Source organism: Onychomys torridus, chromosome 5, assembly GCF_903995425.1.
Source record: "Onychomys torridus chromosome 5, mOncTor1.1, whole genome shotgun sequence".
Lineage (NCBI taxonomy): Eukaryota > Metazoa > Chordata > Mammalia > Rodentia > Cricetidae > Onychomys > Onychomys torridus.
The window spans coordinates 113254558-113279357 of NC_050447.1; the positions used below are offsets into that span (position 1 = coordinate 113254558).

Genomic DNA, 24800 nt, shown 5'->3' on the forward strand with positions numbered 1-24800 from the left:
CACTCTTCAACCATGACTCAGTAGGTAAAAGTACCACCTATGTATATTGTAGATGTGTTTATATGGCATTGTCGCACTTAAAACCCTTAAGTTTGTGCTTGTGTTAGAGAGATGAGGGAGTAACTTCTGTGTTGAAAACACCCATTGAATTAATGATTCTGAAATCATATAAGCTATTGCCATATTACAATTTGAGTAAGACAAAATCCAAAGCTGTTTAGGTGACATAAAATACTGAATAATCATGAAAGTTAGTGGATTGTGAAATGAATGACCACCTACCATCACAGATGAAGCTGGCCCAAGACTCTCCAGTTTATTAAAGAAGGCATAAAGTATATGAGAGTGAAAGAATTTACAATGCTTGAAGCTCCAAATACACCCACACAATTGTTTTCTTGATGCTGTTTACAAACTATTACAACAGTACATTATCTGTTTTACTGGTCATTTGAGTTTTTGCATCAAATAAATCCCTTCATTGCTTTGTACCCAGCTTTGCCCTTTCATCATTTAAATCACGCAGCTTGATTTTGGGCAGACCCAAGCTGAAGTTCCAGGATATTTAAATCTTATCACTGATGCCATGTTAGGTTTCCAGACAGTTGACTAAATTAATTCTGCTCACCTCATTCTCCATCTTCCCGACTGAATCAGTGTAGTGTCTATAGAGAGGAGTGTCCTGAAACACACTGTGCTTATTTTCCAAGACATATTAGACTAGAAAACAACTATCGACATGCTATGTTTTTGTAAGTCCTGGACAAAATTGCAATCATTTGCTATATTATGGATCCAGAAGATGGGAAACAACTCAAACCTGCCAAATACTGGAAGGGTGAGCATTACATGTAAGCACACACTATACAAGCAATACATTTATATAGGCTCATTGCCTCAACAACACACCTTTCAGCTACTAGCAACTAAATGCTCACCCAAGAATTTTGAAGAACCATTCTTTCCATTATCTCATGTGTAGGAACTTCTAAACAAGTGGAAGGAGTTGAGAAATACAAGCTCAATACAACAGGGTGCTGGGTTGACTACTTTGCTATTTTTTTCCTCTCCTTATGCAGGACACCATAGCAACTCTCAGTATCATAACCTATCTTGTTGATCTGATTGAGAAGAAATGAGAGAGGGGTGAAGGAGCTGTCTTCCTTCTTAACAGGGAAGAAACACAAGCTGGTTCTTCCTCACATCTCAGTGGCTAGGACCAAATCTCTGACCACTCATATCAAATGATAGACTTCTATCCACCACATTCATTGGAAACAGCATCAGTGGTAAGAGAGGCCAATGTGATGGCTCACTAAACCTGAAGACCCAAGTTCAATCATGAACCCACATGGTGGGAAGAGAGAGATGACTCCCGTGAGTTGTTCTTTACCCTTCAAGCACATGCTGTCCCACTCTTGCCCATATAAATGCATACATGCATATGTACATAAAAATAAATAATAAAATTTTTAAAGTTTTGAAAACAAACAAAAATAAGTACATATGGAAATAAGATGGATGCTAAGGACCAACCTAGAGTGTATATGCTTTTAAATATGAAGGAAATCAGAGAGATCAGAGCTTTGGGTCCTAGAGAATGCCAGTAGCAACTAAATTCCATGTTTTTCTACTATTTATATAGAAGCAGATAAGATCATAAGTGCTGTGATTTCTCTTATCAATCTAGCTTTTCAGTAGACTATGGGGTCTAAGAAGTGAGACCATTTATCAGAGCCAATATAGCTTAATATGTATATTAAGGGACAGGTCTCATTTGGGAATATCTTTTTAGTAAGTTTCTTAAAATTCAACAGCATGGCAAAAAATATGCATGCAACTTAGCACCAAAAGAGGAGGTAAGTGATGCTCATAAAAGTGGAATCAAATGCACCTGAAAAGGAGTAGATGCTGGTTGATGAGAATAGAGCACCTGTGGTCATATAATCAAGGTGCCAAGAAGTTGATGAAGCTGAAGGTCATTCTAAGAGGAACAGGGGAGCATGTGGACCATGCACTTGGATGGTTAGAAACCAACAAGGGGTTTACAGCCTCAGATTGCAGACTAGACTTCAATCTTCCATGTAGAACCTGTTGAGAAATAGTTGCCTGCCCACACTGACTTCCTAGGGTGGAGCCGACAGATCCCATGAGATGCCAAGAGAAGGCCCTGTGACTCTTGGCTCCCACAGTATGTGCTTTGTGTGGTTCCCTCCCCTGAAATGAGGGTGGGATCTATTACGAACTTGGAAATGGAAAATGGAAAAGAGAGGCAATGTGTAGAAATAAATAGAGTATAGTTCACACTAATTCCTTTGTGACTTGATACTGCACATGGGGACCATCAATTTCCTTTCTACCTTCTCTTTTAGTACATCCACTGTGCTCTTTACAAGCGATAACTCATTTTGGTTATTGGTGTATATGGGTTTTGTTGTTGTTGTTGTTGTTTGTGAGGGGTTATTTTGAGAAGGAAGGTGGGAAATCACCTCCTGACTTAACATTTGAGAGAATTGTCCTACCTGAGGTAAGATTCCCTCATATAGCACATAGAGTAATTGATTGTATAGAAGAAGCTCACATCACATGGAACAGCAGCTGGCCTGCTAGAAGCTGTGGGCAGCATCCCAGCCACAGCCAGCAAAACACTAGGGCTCCCTGCCACACAGCTGCAGATAATAAAATTCAGTCATAATCTGAATGAGGGTGAGGGGGATTCCTCCTCACTTAATCCTCTAAATGAAAGCACAGCCAAAACCTCAAACACACCTTCTAGAGACCCTAGCAGAGACCAGCTGAGCTGTGTAGGGTAACTTTTCACCTACAAAAATGAGGAGCTTGAAACCATGTGTCTGTCTTGCTGCTGAATGAACCAACAGAAAAAGAATATGCTTATCCTTCTACCTTCTATCATTAACACCCTATGTGCCAATGGAAGACCTTTTGGTTACTAGCAAAGTATTTTGCTTATTTAAAAAAAATATATCACTATTTTAATGCCTTAAGTAAAGGCAAGAAAAACAGAAGATTGTAGAAAATGGAGAGGCAGAACGAATTCTGGGTAGTAATAATAGCTGGCACTTACATCATTTACTGAGCACTTACAATGTACTAGCACTGTCTGCACTCTTAGATGCTAAAGATGGAACCCAGGTCCTTATGCGTGGTAAGAAATTCTGTACCGCGGAACTGTTCCTTCAGCCCTATGTCCCCTATTTAATGTACACATTCGAATTTGCTATAAAAAATAGATTGTATTACTATCTGCATTTTACTGATAAATTGGGGCAAAACAGGTTGGAGAAACTTCATGGTTTTGCATACTCCTGCCTTAACTCATTGAATCCATAGAGTGAATTAGTCTGACCTAAGAGGTTATGATCATAGAACCTATACTATTAGGCAATAATTTTGGTACCTCCAGATAAATACACAACCATGCTTCACCCACATCTTATAAGATGAAAACATCAGTCACTACATAACTCCCTGCACGTGGCTCAAGGATCAACTACTCCCAGGAATATGCTTCCATAGTTTGTTTTGGTTTTGTGCTATTGTTTTGTTTTTCTACTTGTTGCTGGGGGGACTCAACCTAGGCTGTCATGTATGCGAGCTGAGTGCTCTACAACTGAGCTTGCTCCCTGGGACTCTATTTTCCCTTTTTCTTTGAGGTGGGGCTTCAATAAGTTTCTAGTTCTGTAAGCTGAACTTCAGATTTCCCTGCCTCAGTCTCCCAAGTAGATCCCTTAACTGGTCTATGCCGCCAAGCCCAGCTCTGTGTGGGTATTTTGCTCTGCTGAAGCATTCTAAATCTGGTATAGGTATACAACTCTTCTCCATGGCTTCTCCTCTTCATTCCTCCCATGCTATCTGGGGTGTGTGAATAGAGGAAACTTTAGAAGTGACCTGTAAGTGTCTCTGAGGCTGGGAAGGGAGGTGACAGAGGACAGCGGGAAAAGTATCAGACAGCGGCACAACAGAATCAGCTGAGTGTTGAGAGGTGCACTGCCAAATCTCTTGGGATGTATTTTATACTCTGATACATTTCAAGAATATGCAGTCCCAGCTACTTGGGAATCTGGGGCAAGAGGTAGCAAGTTCAAGGCCAACCTGAGCAATTTTGTTAAACCTGGTCTCAAAGTAGAAAGCAAAAAGTGGGCTGGAGATGTAATTCAACGTTACAACATTTTCCTAGTCTGTATCGGTTCATGTGTTCAATTCCAAGTTAAAAACAATCACAAAGCAGTTATGAGCATAAATGGGGGAGGAGTGGATGAGAAAGATTTACAATGTGTAAAACTCTGCCTGAGTCCTTGTGATTAGTCTATCATCACAGGTGTGAAGATGAAGATACACTGGTCCTTTCAGTGAACTGTACGGCAAAATTTTGAAAGAAACCTACTTAGCACAAGAATTGTATATTTAAACTGCACTTGAAAACTGAAGAAACAGTTCTACTTTCTACCCACTTCAGACTGCTTTTTTCTGGTTACAGCATGGACACGTATTATACCATCAGGGTTGGGTCTTTGCGAACAGCACCACCAGTCTTTGACCTGATAGGTCTCATGATACGTTTAACAGCAAAAAAAAAAAAAAAAGAAAAAAAGAAAGAAAGAAAGAAAGAAAGAAAGAAAGAAAGAAAGAAAGAGAGAAAGAAAAGAAAACTCGTATTTTGAGGTAATCATAAGGACCCAGGCAACTCTGTTTAGTGAGATTACAGGTGTGTCTCCACTTAACCAGTAGGAAGGATCATGAGCATATCATGAGAGTCTTTTCCAAAAGGCAACATTAATTTTCAAGTGTTTAGATTGCAGAGACAAGGATTTCTCTCCAATGTACAATTCATCAACTTCCTTACTCCCTGTAAAATCAATCTGCTCTGCTCGCATGGCATAAACAAGTCATTCCTCAGGAAGGAGACAGACCATATGTGAAGGTGTTTTACAGAAGCACAATGGGGAATACGCCAATCAAAGAAGCATCTGCATTCGATTTCAATGTCAAATCACATGTGTGTTATAAAAAGGCAAGTGTATCGCATGCATTAACAATATAGCTTTCCTGCAGAGTTCAGCCACACCTTCCCTCAGCAACACACCCCAGGCAGCCACCGAAGTTCTTAAAGAGAACATAGATCTCAGTGTACAAGGGCCAGCTCGTGTGCCTTTTGCAAACACCTGGGCATCTGCCCCTCACTTCCATGACAGAAGGAAACTTGCCTTGATCCATTAGGTGGACTTTCTCAAAATACGGCACTTTCTTATCAATGCCTTGATAAATAAATATCAGGGCCTTATGCAATGGAGAGAAAACAGGAAACTCTAAAAGAGTGTCATTGTTCTCAGGAGAGCTTGTTCTGTACAATTGAGATGGATTGAGATGGAAAGGAAGTGAGATCCAGCTCACTTCCAGCATTAAGCAGCTCTATGACCTCAGGCAAGCCACTGTACTCCGACAGGTCCCAGCTTTATGCAACATGTATGAACTGACTGGGCTGAACTAAGTCATCCCCCAGATCCTTTCCTGCTCTGAAATGTGTGTGGGTCTCCTGTTGCCTAGCCACCTCGTTGCACTTGAATAGTAATGGTATCCTTTTAAGGTTGTCTCCTGACTGGAACCTTCTCCCAGTAGGAAGTTAGATACCTTGGAAACCCATATTAGCTTCTCTAAGCCACCAGTGTGGGATCAGATGCTTTCTAGCACTAGTGAGTGCAGCTTCCAGGGATACTTAACCCACACCCTGGCTTCCTCATTCAGAGAAATCCCTGCACAGAGATTAAGGTGCTTCATTAGGAAGCCCAGAACTCAATTCGCTCTGCAGGCGATGGGATTCCATAGCTGTGTTTAAATGGCCAAATGAGTGGTTATTTATGTAATTAACTGAATGGACCTTATAAGCATTCTCCCCAAAGTCCCTGCTCTCACAGGAAAAAAAAATTAAATGAAAGCTTCCCAATGGACAATATCTTTGTTGACCTAAAATAAAACAGTACTCCTCCTTTAATGAAGGGAATATGTTCTAAGATAGCCCCCACCAGTGGATGCTTAAAGCCGTAGATAAGACCAAAAGCTGTTCATTATGATTTCCTGTACATACTTACCCATGGCCAAGTTAAATTTATACGTTAAGAACAGTATGGTATTAAAAAACTGTCTAATAATAAAAGGGACCAATTACAGCAAAATACTCTAGCACAGATATGTGGAGAAAGCCTCACTCTCCAAATATCTTATTGAACTGTAATCTCATCCTTCTCGTGATAACACCAGATAATAATACAATGTCTGCATGATGAGATGAACAGAGATGAATGACAGGCATTGCACATACTCCTAGGCTACTGTGCAACATACATCCTGTGGTCCTGTCACAGTCAGTCTGGTAACTGGGATGGCAAAGTCACTAAGGATGGGTGGCAATTTCAGCATGGAAACAACATGGTAACTCATAGCTTGGGCTGGACATGCTAGATGGTGCAAGTCTACATCATGCTACTCTAAATTGCACATAATTAAAAACATATGATTGTTTATTTATAGAAACTTGCATTTAATATTCTGGGACCATAGCTTCCTGCATGTAACTGCAACCATGGAAGGCAACACAGAAGATTGGGGGGTGCTGTGTTTATCTGTGTATTCATATCACTTCATTCATATCAGCCCATAGCTATCCTCTACTTTCTCTCACTCACCTTCTCATTGGCCTTTATCCTTACGTCATGTATGCCACTTACACTTAAGCATAACAGCTGATGAAGTACTTGTTTAGTTTCAAGTCATTTATAATGGTAACTGTGAGCAAGAAAAAAATCATGGCTAGTGAAAGGATTGCCAGCTCAAGACTTTGAGAAGAAGGAACAAAACAAACAAAACCCCAGGTCAGAGTGTGGGAACCTTCTCCAGGTGACCTACCAACCCCTCATCTAATCATAGTGGTCACATGAACATTGTCTATGTCAGCCAGCCTTTGGTTATATAGGAATGGGGATGGAGAGGTCTGTTATCAGGAGATAGGGGCATTTCTGGACAGAAAGAGGACCAATAGGAAGAAATACCTGCACTTCCCAGCCTTTTGACAAACATTAACTATAGAAGAGACTCTAGCCTAGAATACCTTCAAGTTTCTACAGAATTTCCTTCTGGAAATACCAGTATTTTTTATCATATTCCTCATACATCAATTCCACAGATATTTATTAAATGTTTGCCATTTATAAAAACATGGGGAGTGTGGAGGAGGGGCGATCTCACAGTATCTAATCTTCAAGAAGAAGTATACATATGAAAGAAAACAATGTTAATATATTAATGTTAATGTAGCACAGGGCTTGAGCACTGGAAGACAGGAAGATGCAGATCAGATCCTTCTGGGAATGACCCCAAGGATTTGCACCTATGGTTCCAGGACTTTCAGAGCCTTCTGTGGGACAGACAGCTAACACATTCTTTTCCAAGGTCACAGGCAAATTAATTGAAAGGCTTGTTGGCTGAGGGAAAGAAGCCTAATAGTCTTAAAAATTGCATGAAAATGACTGGCAGCTACAAATGAAATCTGCATTTGACTAGCTAAAGTGTCCCTGTGTTGAAAGGGAAAGAAGAAGGAAGGAGAGAAGGGGGAGGGGGAGGGGGAAGAGGAGGAGGAGGAGGAGGAGGAGGAGGAGGAGGAAGGGTGGTGGTAGCTATGGTTTACTGAGGTTTTCAGAATCTACCAAATTTTCCAAAATTGATAGTTTCAAAGGAGGCATGGTGCTATCAGAGTGAGTCAGTGTGTAAGACAGAGCACTCAACACACACACACACACACACACACACACACACACACACACACACACAAAACACCATTCAAACTTGCTGGCATGGGACACACGCTACCCACTTGACATCATATTTAGCTTTGAAGCCAGGTAGTAGAATGTTCTGTGTTAACAGCATTTTATGAGGATTTGGAGAGGATTTAGGCAAAGGCTGTACCAGCACATGATTTACTAGCTCTAATATAAAAAACATCAAGGAAATTGTTCAGATTGTATCTCAGACCAGTGAGAACAGAAGTTTAGAGAGGTGTCAGCGGCCCCCATATCCTCAAGTCAGGTTCAAAACAAGATCTGCAAAGCAGCTAATGATTCCATACTACCCTTCTAAAAGTGGCAGCAATTTTTAGAGAAGAAAATGATTGAAAGTAAATTAATTGATGTAACAGTCAATGGGGTGAGAGGTGGAGAGAAAAATGTTCACTCATCTATCATTGTATTTGTTTGCTCAACAAACATGTACTGCTCAGATTACATTATAGAGCAAGGACTGTATGTAAGTCTTGGGCCTGAAGACCCAGCTGTAAGCTGCTCAGAGGGGCTTCTCTCTGCAGCTTTGCTATAAGATGCGAGAAAAAAAAAAAAAAGAACAAATAAACAGAAAATATTATTTTAAATTGTGGTAAATTTGTAAAGGAAACAAAGTGATGAGAAAAAAAATAACCCGACTAGGGGCAGACTCTATTTTTTTATGTATTATCACCAGGATGGCCTCTTCTGGAAAAGAAAACTAATGGTGAGACCCGCCATCTGTACTAACCATAGCACAAGGAAGTGGGTGAACAGTCCAGATGGAGAAGGACTGAAGCACAAAAGCCCTCATGTCATCCAGTTCTTAGTGTGTCTGGCAAACAAAAACGAAGACAGCTGTGGAAAACGACAGGTCATCCTGAATAACCTACGCCCTTGCATTAGTCAGCATTTGGTCACTGTGACAAATTACCTGAGATAAACATCTTAATAGAGGAAAGGGTTGTTTGGGCTTATGGCTCCAAAGCTTACAGCTCACGGCTGTGTGTGCCTCTGGATTTGGGTCTGTGTCAATGCAGGAAATTATGACAGAGATCATGTGGTGGAGGCCCCTGACCTCATGACAGCTGGAATCCAAAGAGGGACCCGAAAGAGCATTAGTCCCAACCTCCCCTTCAAGGGCATGCATCTAGAGACCTAACTCCCTTCCACTGGGCCTATCTCCTAAGGCTCTACCACCCCACCTCTAGAGTCCCACAAGTTAGCTTTTAGCACAACAGTCCTCTATTTTTCCTTTCAGATGGGGCCTTTCTGTGAAAGGCTCCTAACAATAGTTTCCCTATTATAAAGAATCTATGTCTTCCAGTCTTCATATAGATTATCATTCAATTCTCATGGTAACTAAAAGCCCACAGAGTGGAGTTATCAGATATGCTGGAGAAAGAGAAAACAGCTACTGAAGGTCTAAACACACTGTCTAAGCATCCACAGTGGTGGCAGAATTGGATTTTGTACCGAAGCTGATCAATCTACAAAGCCAACATTTTTGTAGGTTTTACTCTAGAAACAACTATTGACCCTGATAACAGGGCCTTCCCACCTAGGAATCAGTAAAGCTGAATGTATTCAATCATGTGTCCAAGACAGCTGCACAGTGTCTTTCTTGCCTACCTGATCACTTGGGCACCTTTCCAATACTTGCATCAGGAGGTATAGTCCTCACCCACTCTGGCTGGCCCTGTGACACATTTCTGATTATGTGCCCATACCTCGCTCATCATGGTACATGAAGCAAAACAAACCTTCCTCCCTATCTCTTCTGTCTGATATTTTGTCACAATAAAAGGAAAAGGACCAATTGCTGAAAATCAGTGCCAAGAGTTGGGATTGTTGCTGGGGCACATCTGGCCGTGTTCTTTGTAAGCTTTAGGAACTGGTATGAAGGACAAATGTGGAAGACTTGAGATCCCTAGGCTAGGGAGGCACTGGGGCTCCAAAGCTGAGCTTGATACACTGTTCTGGTGAAAGTGTGGAACTAGAATGCTGATAGAAAAGCAGACAGTCAAGATGGTACTACTTACAGGGCTCAGATGGGAGCAAGGACTCTACCAGGAATTTGATTTCAGGTCATTCATGTTACAGCTTGGCAAAGATTCTTGCTATGCTCTGCCTTCATTCTGGACATTTGAGTGAGGCTGAACTCAAAGATAATAGACTAATATATGAGCCAGAGGAAATTTCAAAGCAGCATAACACTCAGGGTGTGGCAGGGTGTGGCACCTTCTGCTTTCAGCCAAATTACCGTGAGCACAAAGTAGCTCGGAAACATGTGAAAATCAAGTAGCTCAGATAAGAAAGGAGCAAAAATGAATTAAAGTTAAATAAGAAGCAAATGTAGGGTTGCCTCTTCAGCTAGTAGAAGGTAGCATTATCAAGCAGACACTGATTTTTAATACTGGGTCAAGAGCAAAGGTAATTTGAGGCCAAGGGGGTGGAAACATGCTTTAAAAGTTTCCTTTTAGAAAGAGAGTAAGAGGAGAGAACTGTGGGGTACACTATTCAACCAGGGCACTTAGGAAAGTGTTTCTCCAAGTTCAGCTATTCATTTGGACATGACTGTAGTCATCCCAGGGGGTCCAGCTGCATCTTGGCCTGTCAGCAGAACTTGGTGCTAGATATTTTTTTTTTCTTTTTTTAGGCATGCCAAATGTAAGTTATATGGTGGCTAAGAGTTGTACAAAGGTTGCAGGAAGAAAAAACAAAAGACTGCGAACCTATAGAGATGAAGCCCCGCACTCACTTTAGTAGCACAGACATGCAAATGGGAATTAATGCCTTCACACAGAAAACAATGTACTCTTAAGCCTGGAGACCATAGGCCTGCATGGGTAAGTGTGTTCAGGCCTCGAAGGACAAATGAATGTCAGCAAGAACTCCAGAACAAGTGACTGGATAATGAGATTTAAGTTAATGTCATGACCTCGAGTAGGTGGAAGAGTAAGTGTAAACTTTGATAAATAAGCCATAGGGCAGATAAATTGCCCAATGGGAAAGCCATTCCAGGACAGGACCTGGGGTGAGCAGAGAAGCAGTGAGGGAAGCACACGACCTTGGACCTTGACTGGCTCTCCTGGTTTTTCTTTCCAAACTTACTGCCTCTGTCTCACTTTGCCGCGTTGCTTAGAGGGACACATCACTAGAAAACCCCGTGTTCACTACCTTTGAGAGAGAGCCTCCGCTCCTAAGAGCTCCCCACCTCACTTCAGGTGTTACATGCACAAACACAATCACAAGCATGAGATTAGTAATAAAGAACAACAATAGTTACGGGCCTCCTGGATCATAAGTGATCCAACGCTTTAAGCATCTATACCCAGCCACACCCCAATTCAGTCTTCAGTTTCAATTCTACCATCCTACCACCCTTTCCCTAACGCATGCTCCTCTTTAACACTCAACTCCTACTTTCTCTGGGATCTCATCTTCATCTCTTCTGTTTGGCACTTCGTGATTTTTTTAAAAGGCCATAAATCATAACATAGTAATGTACATATCCATATCTATCACTGGATAGATATCAGTGAACTTCCCTAGGCCAGAGTAGATATGCTATAGTATACAATGAATACATAATCAATTTTGAGGACTAAATAAATAACAGCAGAATAATGCAAAGAGAGATTTGTTGGAGTCATTGAGTGTAAATAAAAAAATAAAAAGGCAGAATAAGACACTCACCAAACTGAAAGTCGATGTTTCTCCAATTCCTCTAAGTAAGATGTATTCCCTGAATAATCTTCAGGATCTCCAAGTCTCCATACAGTAGATCTTTCCTTCACAGAATGATCATCCTTATTAGAATTAATCAATGGAGAGAGAGAGAGAGAGAGAGAGAGAGAGAGAGAGAGAGAGAGAGAGAGAGAGAGGTATTCTATTAATAGTAGATGACAAGTTAACCTAGATTCAGGAATTTTTCCCTCCAAGATGACCTGTGGAATCACTGATTACACAAGTCGCCAATACGCCTTGCATTGTTGCCCGCTTGGTATTCTCCACCAAACTCTTCTCTGCACAAAGGCAGGAGCAAGGAGCATTCACTGTGTTAAAGCACACCGAATGGTACCTGTAATTGTTGTTACAACTAACAACTAAAAAGCAAACTAACCGTGAACATACTATTACACTCAATCAGGATTGAGCTCAATAGTATGAACTCTAAGTTCTAAGTTCAAACAGGAGTGCACATTATATCAGCTCTTAGCAAAGGACTTTTAAAAGGAGATTTACATACCCACTCTATAGGAAAGATAGGGAGGTAGCTGGGTTTCAAAAACAGGAAAGAAGGACTTGATGAGTTCTTAAGATTCTGTCTCCTTCTGCTTTATGCTTCAGCAGGCCATTGCATACTAGCTTTGCCTCCATTAACCTCTGAGTCCTATAACCTATGACCCTCATAACCTTAAGCTCAGTACTTGTACAGTGTCTGTAAAGCAAATTTATTAGAATTTAAAAGAATCGTGCAACATGATGCTGGGTCTAGAAACGTGTCATGCAACCTGGGAGTCCTGCTATAGTAGAAAGTGGGGTAGGGAACAATTACCCCAGCAGGGGCCTCTCTTCCCCTCCCACCAAATCACCTCACATTTTACCTGTTTTATGTATGGGAGTCTCCTGGCAGATTTTAGTACAAATGCTAGCTACAAAAGGTAGTTTGAAGAATGTGAGCCTAGAACAGTGGAACATTGGGTGTCACATTTATAACAGTGGCCTTAAAACCCTTTGTCTTCCTCAACATGCTTTCACTTGCCATTTGTTAGGGGCTGGTTTCTTGAAATTCCTTGATCTCAGCTGATCCAAGTGTCAGCATAACTCAAGAGTTTGTTTTGCAATTGCAAAGTTCGGCTTCGGGTGGGCAGGTTGCAGGAACCAGGAAAACCGTAGAAAACCAGGTGGAGTCAATGTGTCATCAAATCCCTAGTGAATCCAATGGGGCTTATTTCTTTTATATGGAACTGATCGGTTTGATTACTTTAAGAACAAAATCCAGTTATGACAGCCATGAATTTGAAATACTTTCTATTGTGGTCCTTTTTATCTTCCTTAGCCTTTAGAGCTCTTAAAACAATAAAAATATTTCTGATCAGATTATTCACACTGGTGTTCTTAATTACCTCATTCCTGAGGAACTTAAAGAGTGTCAAAATTCCTGAGAAAAATATGAGACTTTTGAATTGTCCCATATGTCTTTGTAGCCATTTAAATTATAAGTTGATCCCACTTCTTTATGAGTTTCTCGTTTTATTTTATCTTCCTAGGTAGAAAGTTGAAGTGGTGTCTGGAGAGATAATTCAGTGGTTAAGAACACTGACTGTTCTTCCAGAGGAACTGGGTTTGATTCCCAGCACCCACACGGCAGCTCACAAGCATCTGTGACCCTAGTCCTAAGATATTTCAGGGGTACCAGGCATGCACATAGTGAAAAGACATGCAGGAAATACTCATATACATAAAATTAATAAATAAGAATAAAAGAAAGCTGAAATGGATGCCAAGAGCTAGTCTATCAGTTTGGCTTACACACTCACCACCTTTACCTTAAAAAATGCAGGTGTTTTATGCTAGGGACCATTGCATGCATTATGCATTCTATTTGGTTAATCTATGAATATCTGTCCTGTTTCCTCAACTAAACTTCTGACAAGACTGTGATTCAGTATATATCATTGGGTCTTTCACAGAACCTAGCATGATAAACACACACACACACACACACACACACACACACACACACACACACACACACTAGATGTTCAAGAAACAGTTATTAGGTTGTTTCACTCACATTATAACTAGCAATGATGAATATTGCCTCCAGCTTTTAAGTCATAAAGAAAGATATGAATACATTCCAAAACTCAAAAAAAGTTCCCTAACTCTTTATATTTTCTTTAAAGAATAAATATTTAAATCTATACACTAAAAATACTTCAAATTGGGTTTTTGAAAAGTATGAAATCATGGAAACTCATTCATGTCCAAAGCAATAAGCCTCCCCAGAACAAGAACACCAAGAATTTTTATTTAAAAAAAAATGTGAACACATGCAGAGGAACCCCAGCTGAGAACCTGGGTTTATATGCTATCTTCATGGCATCTAATATTCTCAGGTGTCCACTAAGCACAAATTTTTATCTTGACTATATGCCTAATAAACAAGGCTCCAACTACAGTAGTGTCAATTCTTAAAAGGCAGAGGAGGCCCTCTGGTCCATTCCAGATTTAAGTCCTGCCTGAACTGTGAAGTAGAGAAACATTATCTTTAAAGACTGGAAGCCTGGGGATGGGTTTTTCTGAAGTAGTACTTTAGAAACATTATTACCTGTACTTTAGAAGAGAAATCAGTATGCAAATCTGTTCTAGAACATCACAGTATAGATATTATATGTGTGGCTATTCATATCCTGACTCAATACATAAATAAAAAGCAAATAGTTGAAGGTAAGTTTCTGAAACTCAGAATCTGATTTCCACACTGAAGGACTAAAGATTTGGTTGATGAGGCTTGCTATTCAGAGCCAGCGTTGACTAGGAAGGGCTGAGAGACCTCTCTCCTATGTATAGCACAGGGTGAGGAACAAGCAGCTCAAGAAGTTTTAGAAATATCAGTTCATAATGCTAATGCTGCAGTGAGAATGTAAACAGACTATCAGAAGACACACATACATGTCTCCTCCACGCTTATTGAATACAGGTAGACAAGGTCCATGAATAGAAGGCTTTTAGTCTTAGAAGTAGAGAGACTATTTTTCTTACACAGATCAGACTTCAGTTTAATGAAAGCCAACTCAAACTTACATATAATTGTGTGGAACTAACCTATTATGACTTTCTTTGTAAATAGAAATCATAGAGGTAAGCATAAAAAGTTAAATATATTTTAAATACTATATATCACACTGTATATTTATATTTTATATATTGCATCATATATTTTACTATGTATAATATTAATATTATAATATATATTATTTTATATTTATGTAATTCTTCTTAGGAATAAGATACTAGCCCTCAAATGTTTCATTTTTTATTTCTTTTTAGTTTTAATTATGTCTAAATGTGTGTGTCTACATATGAGTATGCGCATACTTGAGAGAAGATGATCATGGAGGACAGAGTTGTTGGATGCCTGGAGCTGGAGTTCTAGGCAGTTGTAAACCACCTGATAAGGGTGCTGGAAATGGAACTTAAACCTTTTGCAAGAGCAGTGTACACTCTTGACCTTTGAGCCATCTCTCCAGCTCTCAGATGTTTTGGAATATTAATGTAAACAGAATCTGCACAATGTGATATATGGCATAAGTGGCCAAGTGGGTGTTTAACTCCCTTTCTGGTGCATTTATTGTAGGAGTTTAGGAAGCTGGGTAGAATACAGGAAAGAACTAGGCTCCAAGGTCATCTGAGCTCATGACCTCTGTGTCTATTTGCTTCTCCAATTAAAAAAAAGTTCCTATATTCTTGTTCAGATGTTTTTGCCCCTTGATCATAGTTCCCTCCCTAAACCCCTGGGCTCAAGGTCAAGGGTGAGGACATAGGGATCCCAGTGGAGAAGGCTGGCATTTCAGAGGCCAGGGACAGGGTGTAGTAGAGAAGCCTTGCTATACCAGCACAGTGAAATACCACTCAGCAGCAGTCCAGCTTTCCTGACACCTTGCAGGGACTTTGAGCATGCTCTGTAGGGAAGAGTGCCACACCTGCCCATCTGGCCAGATGATGAGCACAGGAATTGTTCCCATCAAAGGAGGTGGCTCCAGAAAGCGGAAATGGTGTCTGAAGGCTGAATCCTGAGGATTACCAATGCTTTTGAACAGCCCTGGGAAGATCAGAAGAGAGCTGGGGAAACTTCATTGCCAGCGAGAGCAACGCTCAGCGATTTTTTAAAGAGGACAGGAGAGGAAGATTTGACACTAAGAGGCCTGAGTTAGTAAGATCACAGAATTGCAAGCCGTGGATAACAACAAATGCCAGGTGCATGGAGGAATCAAAGCAAATTAATAAGACATGCTGTTGTTTCTGTCTTTGCTTCTATTACCATATATATATATATATATATATATATATATATATATATATATATATAACATAGAATCAAATTGTCAGGCTAAGTCTTAAAACCATACAGTACAAATATTGCTTCTCCTTTTCAAATCCACACCCATATGTCAGCCAAAGACATCACAGAAGAGATAAGGCATCTCAGGCTGAATAGTTCAGGGTTAGACTTGACAGATTCCAGCAACCAATTCCACGGGCTTTTCTTTCTGCCTCATGTAAGACAGCCAGCACCCCCGACTTTTCAGAACCACAAATTCAGATGGCTCTCTGGTCTTTGATATTTTAAGAACCAATTCTTGCCTTCCAAAGTTCAGGGTGAGCCTTATTCCCCCACAGCCACTCCATGAGTGTCAGTTGTAATTCCAGATGCTATATAAAGATGTAGGCCTATGTAGGAGTTTGGTGTGTCAGACTGATAGTTCATTATGAAGAGGGTGTTGTATCTTTTTCTAGGAAGTGGGATGTCTGTCCTTGCTTCCAATACTCAGCAGCTTGCTTCTTGAGTGTGTTTAAAAGTCTGTCTTCACACAGCTCTCTGACTACTCAGAGGATTCCCATCATGCCCACACCACTTCTGGGTCTTATTCAGTGTTTAGACGAATGTACATGACCCCCCAGGGAAGAACTTACTGTACTAAGCAACTGACTGACAGCTCATGGAATATAATATCAAAAGCAAAATGATGCCAGCCATGGTGCCACAGCAGTGTAACCACCACTACTTAAGAGGTTGAGGCAGGAGGATTACAAGCCTATCTGATAACTTAGTGAGACCTTGTCTCCAAACAAATTATAAGAAAGGACTGAGGTAGAGGTAAATAGGACTCAGCTGAACAGCAGAGAGCTTACGTGCTGGGAGCTAGGCTTTAGCTTCCATTCCAACTAGGGAAGGAATGACCAGGAAGGGAGACATGGGAGAAAGAAAAGAGAAAAGGAAAGGAAGAAAGAAAAAAGGAAAGAAAGGGGGAAACTGCTTAATTAAATAAACAAACCCAGAAAACACAGGGAAATTTTGGAGTTTCTATAGTGATTATATTTGCGGCCATTTTTCCTACTTTCTCCCAGCTGCAAAGTTTATTGCTAGCAATTAAGTATCAGACCCTTGGGAAGGGCGTTAAAAGGTTGATGTCAGGCCCATGCTGTCCTAGCTGGTCATAGGCATTTCCTCCTCTGATAATTGTCCCTTGTTAAGATTTACCCAAAGCTGGGGAGCAGAAAATATGTATCTAACTAAAAGGAGAAAGGGATGCACATTGTATTTCCTAAGCACCATTGAATCAATACAAAACAGGTTCTGGAGCCAAGCAGTCTGGTTCCAGAGCCCAGTGCCTGTGTAGCCTTCTTGCTGAGGTGGTGTCATTCTGGCTAAGTTCCTTCTTCCATGTTTCACTTGCTCACTTGTAAAGCGGGAATCGCGATGAGGATGACAGCTCTGCACTTGTTATTATAAGAGTAAGAACTAAGAATCCTTACTATCTTCCAGCAATGCAGCTATTGCTGCAGAGTACTCCCGTCTTTTGATTTCTCAGCCACGCCTGCCTCCCCTACAACACAGACTGAAGTAGAAGAACTACCACACTCTTCAGTATTGAAATTGGCCATGTGTGCATTAAAATCTGCCATCTATGTGACTGAATGGTGACCTGCTATTTAGAGATGAAAGAAAGCAAAAGTGATATTAAAGCTAGTCTTAAGAACAGGCTGTAACCAGCGGTGGTGGCGCACACCTTTAATATCATCACTTGGGAGGCAGAGGCAGTTAGAACTCTGTGAGTTCCAGAACAGCCGAGTCTACAGAGTGAGATCCAGGACAGGCACCAAAGCTACACAGAGAAACCCTCTCTTGAAAAAAACCTAAAAGAACAGACTGTGAAATTATTTCGATATAGCTATCCCTTAAAGCTTATCTTTTAAATATGTTTTGTTTTTTATTGTTGTGTTTGGGTGTGTGATTGGTGGGAAAGCATGTGCTATGGTGCATATGTAGAGGTCTGAGAACAACCTTGTGAAGTCAGTTCTTTATGCAGGTTCTGGAGATTCAATCTAGGTCACCAGGATTACGTGGCCAGCATTTTTGCCCACTGAACCACCTCACCTCACCATATCAAGCTGCTATTAACAGAGCAAGCATATTCTAAGCATATGCATCAGCATACAATTTCAACATTATGTGAACTACATATATACTGTCCTTCCTCCAAGGATGATGGCTATTTAGTAGGTGATAATCAACCCTTACAGTGTGACCATGACACGTTTGGCCCACTGTGGATGGGGAGTTTCTCATACAATGAGATTTAATTAGACACAAAAGGAGAGAATCAAGATAATTAAGATAACTCAGATCATTTTTAGACAAAGGACAAAACCAGGATGAAAGGAATCCTTTAATTTGACTTTCCTCTTGCCTTCCTGATCCTTATGTCCTCTTTCCTCTCTCCCTACCCCTGCCCCCGACATATTCTCCCCAGGCTGACTTTAAACTAGTAATCTTCCTGACTCTGCCTTCAGTACTGATATAGGCATATCTCACCATGCCCACCTACTTCAACTTCCTCACCAGCCTAAATTTGCTGAATAATGTTAAAAAAAACTACTCAGTCTATGTAAAAATAAATTTTAGAAATGGTTATCTAAAAACTAGATTGACAATACCAGTAAGGACATTTTGGTCATTATTTTTAAAATCTGGGCTACCTAATTTAAATTAGTTTGTTGAATTTTTTTCTTGGTTTCTCTGTGTAGCTTTGCGCCTTTCCTGGGACTCACTTGGTAGCCCAGGCTGGCCTCAAACTCACAGAGATCCACCTGGCTCTGCCTCCCGAGTGCTGGGATTAAAGGCGTGTGCCACCACCGCCCTGTGGGTTTTTTATTTTGTTGTTGTTGATGTTTAGGTCTGCAAGTGCAGCATGGTGACAGGTTACTATGTATTTGATCCTGTGTTCCATATAGCCCTGGCACTGTATACTATAAACAAATTTAAAATAAGAGATTTATACACATACTTCCTGGCAGCTCTGATTATGCCAAGCAAGTCCGTGACACGCAGCACAATCAACACATTTTCTAATTGTCTTCTCAAGATGGAATGTCATCCAGACAGATTAACTTAAACTAGACTTCCCAATAGCTTAGAGAAGTCTGAATCGGATGTAATAAAAATTTATTGGCTCTGTAGATTTGTTGGGCATTAGCCACTTTAGCATGTCCCATACTTCAAAACCTGCTTTGAAGAACAAATTACTTTCAACCTGGAAATACATTTTAAGAAATCAGAGCTAATAATCAGTGATTGCTATTTTTATGGTCGTTCTGGTTCCAGTCTTCCTCTTACCTTAGCATGTAAGTCATGGACTTCTTGGAAGAGGCTGAGGTCACAGTCCCTAGGGCAAGGATCAATTTTATAAGAAATGCTCCCTAGAGTTAAAAACAAAAAGGTGGGAAAAATAGATTATAGAGATTTTCACTTCAGAGGCAATGTCATCTCACACCACCAATGTATAAAAGCTTATATAAAGTCTGACAAGTTGGGGCTAAAAGAGTCCTTTCAAAGAAGGAGGTGCCACTCTGATCCACATCCCCTGTTTTAGGTCAGTTACTGTATGAACTTAAAGTTGGGCTGGTCCATAAACCATACAATGTGGATTCACTTTACAAGTACACTGTCTTGGAGCTGCCTCCTACCTTAATCAGGGGAGGATTCTCCATCATCAGGTACATCTCTGGGACTGCAGTTCTACATCATCTCCTCTACACCTCTTATTGATGGTCTATCGTGAATTCTAAGCTGGCTGTTGTCTTCCTGCAAGCCATGCATCTTCCTGGATTCACTTTTCTCGCATCTTGAATGACTCACTCAGTGTGAAGGTTTCTAAGCCTCAATACTATTGATATATTGGACTGGATAGGGCTTTAATGTGGGCTGTCTTAAACTTTGCTACTGGCATCCTTCCACTCACTGAATTCTAGAAATGACCTCTACATTCTCATCCCATCCTCTTCCATTGGGATAAAGAAGGGTATCCCCAGACATTGCCAAAACACCTCCTGAGGGGCGAAACATGGCCAGTCAAGAACACTGTTCTACACCACAAAGCCCTTATAGACAATGTGTTTAGTTCATCTTTGTTTTTCCCATAGTGTCTAGCGATGATTGACATAGGATGCTTTTCTAGCAGACATTTCTTAAGCTAAAACAAGTAACTATTAATGAATAACAAAATTATACCCAAAGTAGGTGACTACCATGTTATGTCATCCACACCATCAACTGGATGTCTCACTTCAGTGAACCCCTGTGCCAATGCCTCGACTCAGGATCTCATAACAAATACCCTACTCTAGAAACTTCTAGAGCTTGGAGTACTTTGGAACAGCATTAGTTTTGTTAAAGTTGATAGTTCAATGAGTGATAGCTTCATCCACAAGAAGACAGGTATGAAAACTCAAACTTTGATTCTTGTTCTACCCTTTACCTCCAAAAGTTGAATTCTGAATCACTTGCCATTTAGGGTTGCTCTGGCCAGTGTTTTAAAATGTGGAATCAGTAGTGTCAAATTTCTAGGACGTGGTCGCATGCTTTGGAAACCTTTGATCCTCCAGGGGCAGTCTAGTCAGATCATGTTCCTGTCTGTGGCTCACTATAGGGGAACACAGTTTCACTACATTTTTTACCCCACCTTGGTGGACTATACTCAGCTACAGACAGACATCAGGAAAAGTGAGCTCCTCTAGGTATCCCTTCCTCAGCACTCGACATTCAGTTTACTGAGATGAGAAGCAGCAAAGTTGATATGTTCAAAATAAAGTTAGAGGTGAAGAGAAGAGAAAGATGTGGGAAGCAACATGTTTATTTAGTTTTAAGTATGACTCTTCTAAGATTTTTGATTTGCATTCTCGCTATATAGTTGCACAAGAAACATTTAATAGAAGACATTTTGCATTTTTTAGTATTTTCTAAGAATCTCATATGTATTGTGTTGGTTACTATTACACACACACACACACACACACACACACACACACACACACACACACACAAACCCTTAAACTATTATCATTATACCATTCTAGAGATTTGACAGATTGAGAATTTGAGATTCAGATCAAAGAATTTCCTTTGAATCAAAAAGCAAATTAGTCAAAAATCTAAAATTTGATCTTAGTTTTATTTTACCTCAAAGCCCATGTATTTAATCCTTCTGGTGTATCTTACTCAAGAAACCACACTATGTTTTCTACTTACATATAACATTTTAAAACATTGGACATGTTATTTTTTGCTGCTGGAACAAATTACCTCAAATTTGTGGCTTAAAATGATGCTCATATATTATATCACATTTACTTTTGTGGCTTGGGTGTCTGGGCACAGCCTGGCTCTGCTGACTTCACTTCTGAAAGCTTCACAAGGCTAAGATCAATGCAGTAGCCTAGACTGTGATTCTATAGGGACCCTGGTAGGCTTGCTGGTGTGGGCAGGATCTGCCATGCCTGACACATTTCAGGTGTTCCTCTCTGCTTTAAAGTCAATGCATCAAGGTATATCTTCCTTTTATTTTCTTTTTCTTTTTCTGTTTCAAGTTTTATCTCATTTGTTCGTGTGCCTGTGCATGTACATGAATGCATGTACCAACAGAGGCCAGAAGAGGGCATCTGATCCTGTGGAACTAGAGTTACAGGTGGTTGTGAGCACTTGGCATGGGTGCTAGGAACCAAACTCTAGCCCTCTGAAAGGGCAACAAGTAGTTTTAAACCCTGATCCATCATTGCAGACCCAAGTCATGTCTTTTCTTGCTTTGAATCTCCAACTGCTTTGCTATCAACAGCCTAAGATAACCTTTCTTCTAACATCTGAAAGTTGTAAAAGTATTGACAAAGGTCATCTTTGAGACAATGCCTTGGAAATTACGCCTACCAGGAACAACTTTTGAGTTCCTTAAGTTAAAATGTAATATTGGGGCTGGAGAGGTAGCTCACTGGTTAAGGTCCTCTGCTCTCCCAGAAAACCACAGCTTGACTTCCAGCACCTATAACAAGAGGTCCACAATCACCAGGGGATCCAACACCCTCTTCTGCTCTCCATGGGCACACACACACACACACACACACACACACACACACACACATATGTATGTATATATGTACACAAACATGCACATACATACATACCCTAAATACCATAAACAATAAAAGTAACATTCAATTCATAAAAATTCATAAAAATAATAAAATCATATTTCAGAAAATATAAAAACCAATGTGCATGCTAAAGAAGTAGAGTATTTATTAAGAAATATGAACATAAAATTTTCCTGGTTCTCCCAAAAATAAAATGCCTTTCCTATAATGGACAAATGATAGGGAGATAGATAAATGATAGACAGACAGACAGACAGATATTTTGAGCTTAAATAAAATCACAGCATGTATTTTCACATAAACTTCCATTTTTAATTCAAAGAGAAATTGGCCATCTTTCCAATATATGAATCTATCTTCTTACTTAAGTTGACCTCTTTCCTCTTGGTAGCCATCATAGCATAGTCAAGTTTTATATCATAGCCAAGGTTTATCTGACTCTACCTATTCATGTAAGCCATGCTATGTTTGCCAACTTGTGTTTCAGACCCCAGGTATGTATATGAAGGTATGCACATATGCATTGATGTACTTTTCTTCTTGAATATAAAGGACAAAAAATATTGTATGCCTCTTCCCGTATTCCTTCTCACTCAATGATATCTGAAGGAATTCCTTTTAAGTCAGAACCTCAAGCTCCAATGTATTCTTCATTTAGCATTAGTATCATAGCACCATGAAGAGTAGCTTACTGAAGGTTCCCTTCCAGTGAACATTCACTTATTTATTCCTTACTTATTTTTATTTTTATCAAAAGATCAAGGCAATACAACCATTTTGGCAGAGTTTATTTGATGGAACTGCTGGTACAAAGATAGTGCCTGTCTTAAATATTAATAGATGATGCTAAAGAGTTTTCTTGTGATTTGTAACAGAGTCTTACTTTGTAGTCCAGGATGCCTTTTCACTCACCATCCTGCCTAAGCAGGTCTCAGATGTTGGAATTATAGGTAGCAACTACAATGCCCATCAGTAGGCTGATGTTTCAAAGTGTATTTTGGGATCTGAGCTATTGCTAAGTGAACAAAGCACTTGACACACAACAGAGAATACTGCATTTCAAGTCCCCAGAATCTGTGCAAATGGCAAGCGGGCTTGCATGCCTACCTGTAATCTCAACAGAGAAAAGGAGCTGTTTAGGCAAGCTGACTAGTTAGACTAACTGTAAAGGAGAGACTCCACCTAAAAGAATAAAGTGAAGAACAACCAGGAAAGTGTCCTGACATTAACATTGAACTTCTACATGCACACAAATGCCTGGGCACATGCACACACAAATGCAGCCACATCCATGCCAACATGCACACGTTCATGCATACCATACGCATATACTATGTACATGCAAGCATTATATAATAAAATCCATTTCCCCAAATCTTTGCCAGAATTAGGCCATTTATTATTAATTAGTGTTATAACCAGAGAAGGTGACCTCTATCAGTAACCTTTTATATATCCCTCATATGTATAAAATCCTTGTCAGGTTTTAGCTACAACATATCTGTCATTTGCTGTGTGTGTGTTATATTGCTATTATACATTAGCAAATAATTGTATATTTTATCATTAAAATGCTCTTCTTAAAAGATTCAGTCCTTTTAAAATCTTAAATGTTAGGTTTCTGGCTGCATTGCCTCTTCAGATTTATTTTTATTCTATTTGTTATTTCCTGATTAATCCATAGGTATGCAACTTTTATTTAACATTCTTTCATGTGCATGTACTGTACACTCTGCATAATCAGAATTTTCTTATTAACTCCTTTTGACAATGTATTTTACTAGAAGAATTTTCCAATGTTGTAAAACACAGTTTATTTCTTTTTATTCAGCTTGCTTTTGTACTTCATTTCTTCAGATTCTTTGTATACTGCTTAGATTGAATTGATAACCTTTCTTTTTTGGACTCCACTTCTTAAGGTCTGTGTTCTGCTGTGTGTCTCAATTCAACTTGATGTCTTCTTTCACCAAGTAGAGTCATAGACAAAAGAACCAGAAGCTGTGGACTGGTGAGTGCCTGATTCTAGAAAAGGAGTGGTAAGAGAGGCCAGAGCCCTGGGAATTGAAAGGATATGGAAGGGAATGTCTTAAGGAGCTTACAAGCATCCCCTGGAAAAGAGTCAGCCTGGAAGGCCAGCAGCTTCAGAGACCATACACACCAGACACAGCGGGTCTCTCCTCCCTATCCCTGCACACACCAGCCCACTGGGGCATCGACAATGATGGCTTTAAGATACAGAAAAGACAGGAGAAGATGCAGAAACAAAGAATACCATATGCTAGTGTTGTGGTCCAGCTCAGCTTTCTGTGACAGCTTAAAGAAAACTGTGGGCGGGCAAGGTCCCTAACTCTGTTTAAAAGTTCTCGGTCATTGTTAGTGTCGACAAAACTAAGATCAGAGGTGGGTGCTATGATTCATCACAAACTCCTTCCACACTTGTGCACAGCTCTGTACTCCAGCCCTGTGTTGTGTGTTTAGGGTGAAAGTCAAGGACAAGCTTAGCTCTTTCTTTACAACTTCAACAATTTGATTGAGAGTCATTGACAGCTTTGTGTCTGCACACTATGCATTATGCCTAGCTAACTTCAGAACACTTGAATCTAATTAGTACTTTGAAATTCAAATTATTCACTTACGATTTAAATATCATAAACTGTATATATTTTATATGCATAGCTCAGAGGATTTGACAAATCCTAGCCCCTATGTACAGCCCCACAAGTCAAACATAAAGCATTTCTGTATCACAATAAA

At 40.1% G+C, this 24800-nt stretch overlaps 1 protein-coding gene across 1 annotated transcript in view; it reads right to left on the bottom strand.

The window, feature by feature from the left end:
* Positions 1 to 24800, bottom strand: part of Ofcc1 (orofacial cleft 1 candidate 1) — a gene marked incomplete at its 5' end in the record, with an annotated part of 292441 nt that overhangs the window by 126733 nt on the left and 140908 nt on the right. Inside the window, 2 exons of the mRNA XM_036186980.1 lie at positions 11529 to 11641; positions 19240 to 19322. Of these exons, the coding sequence (XP_036042873.1) occupies positions 11529 to 11641; positions 19240 to 19322 (196 nt within the window). The remainder of the gene's footprint in view (positions 1 to 11528; positions 11642 to 19239; positions 19323 to 24800) is intronic.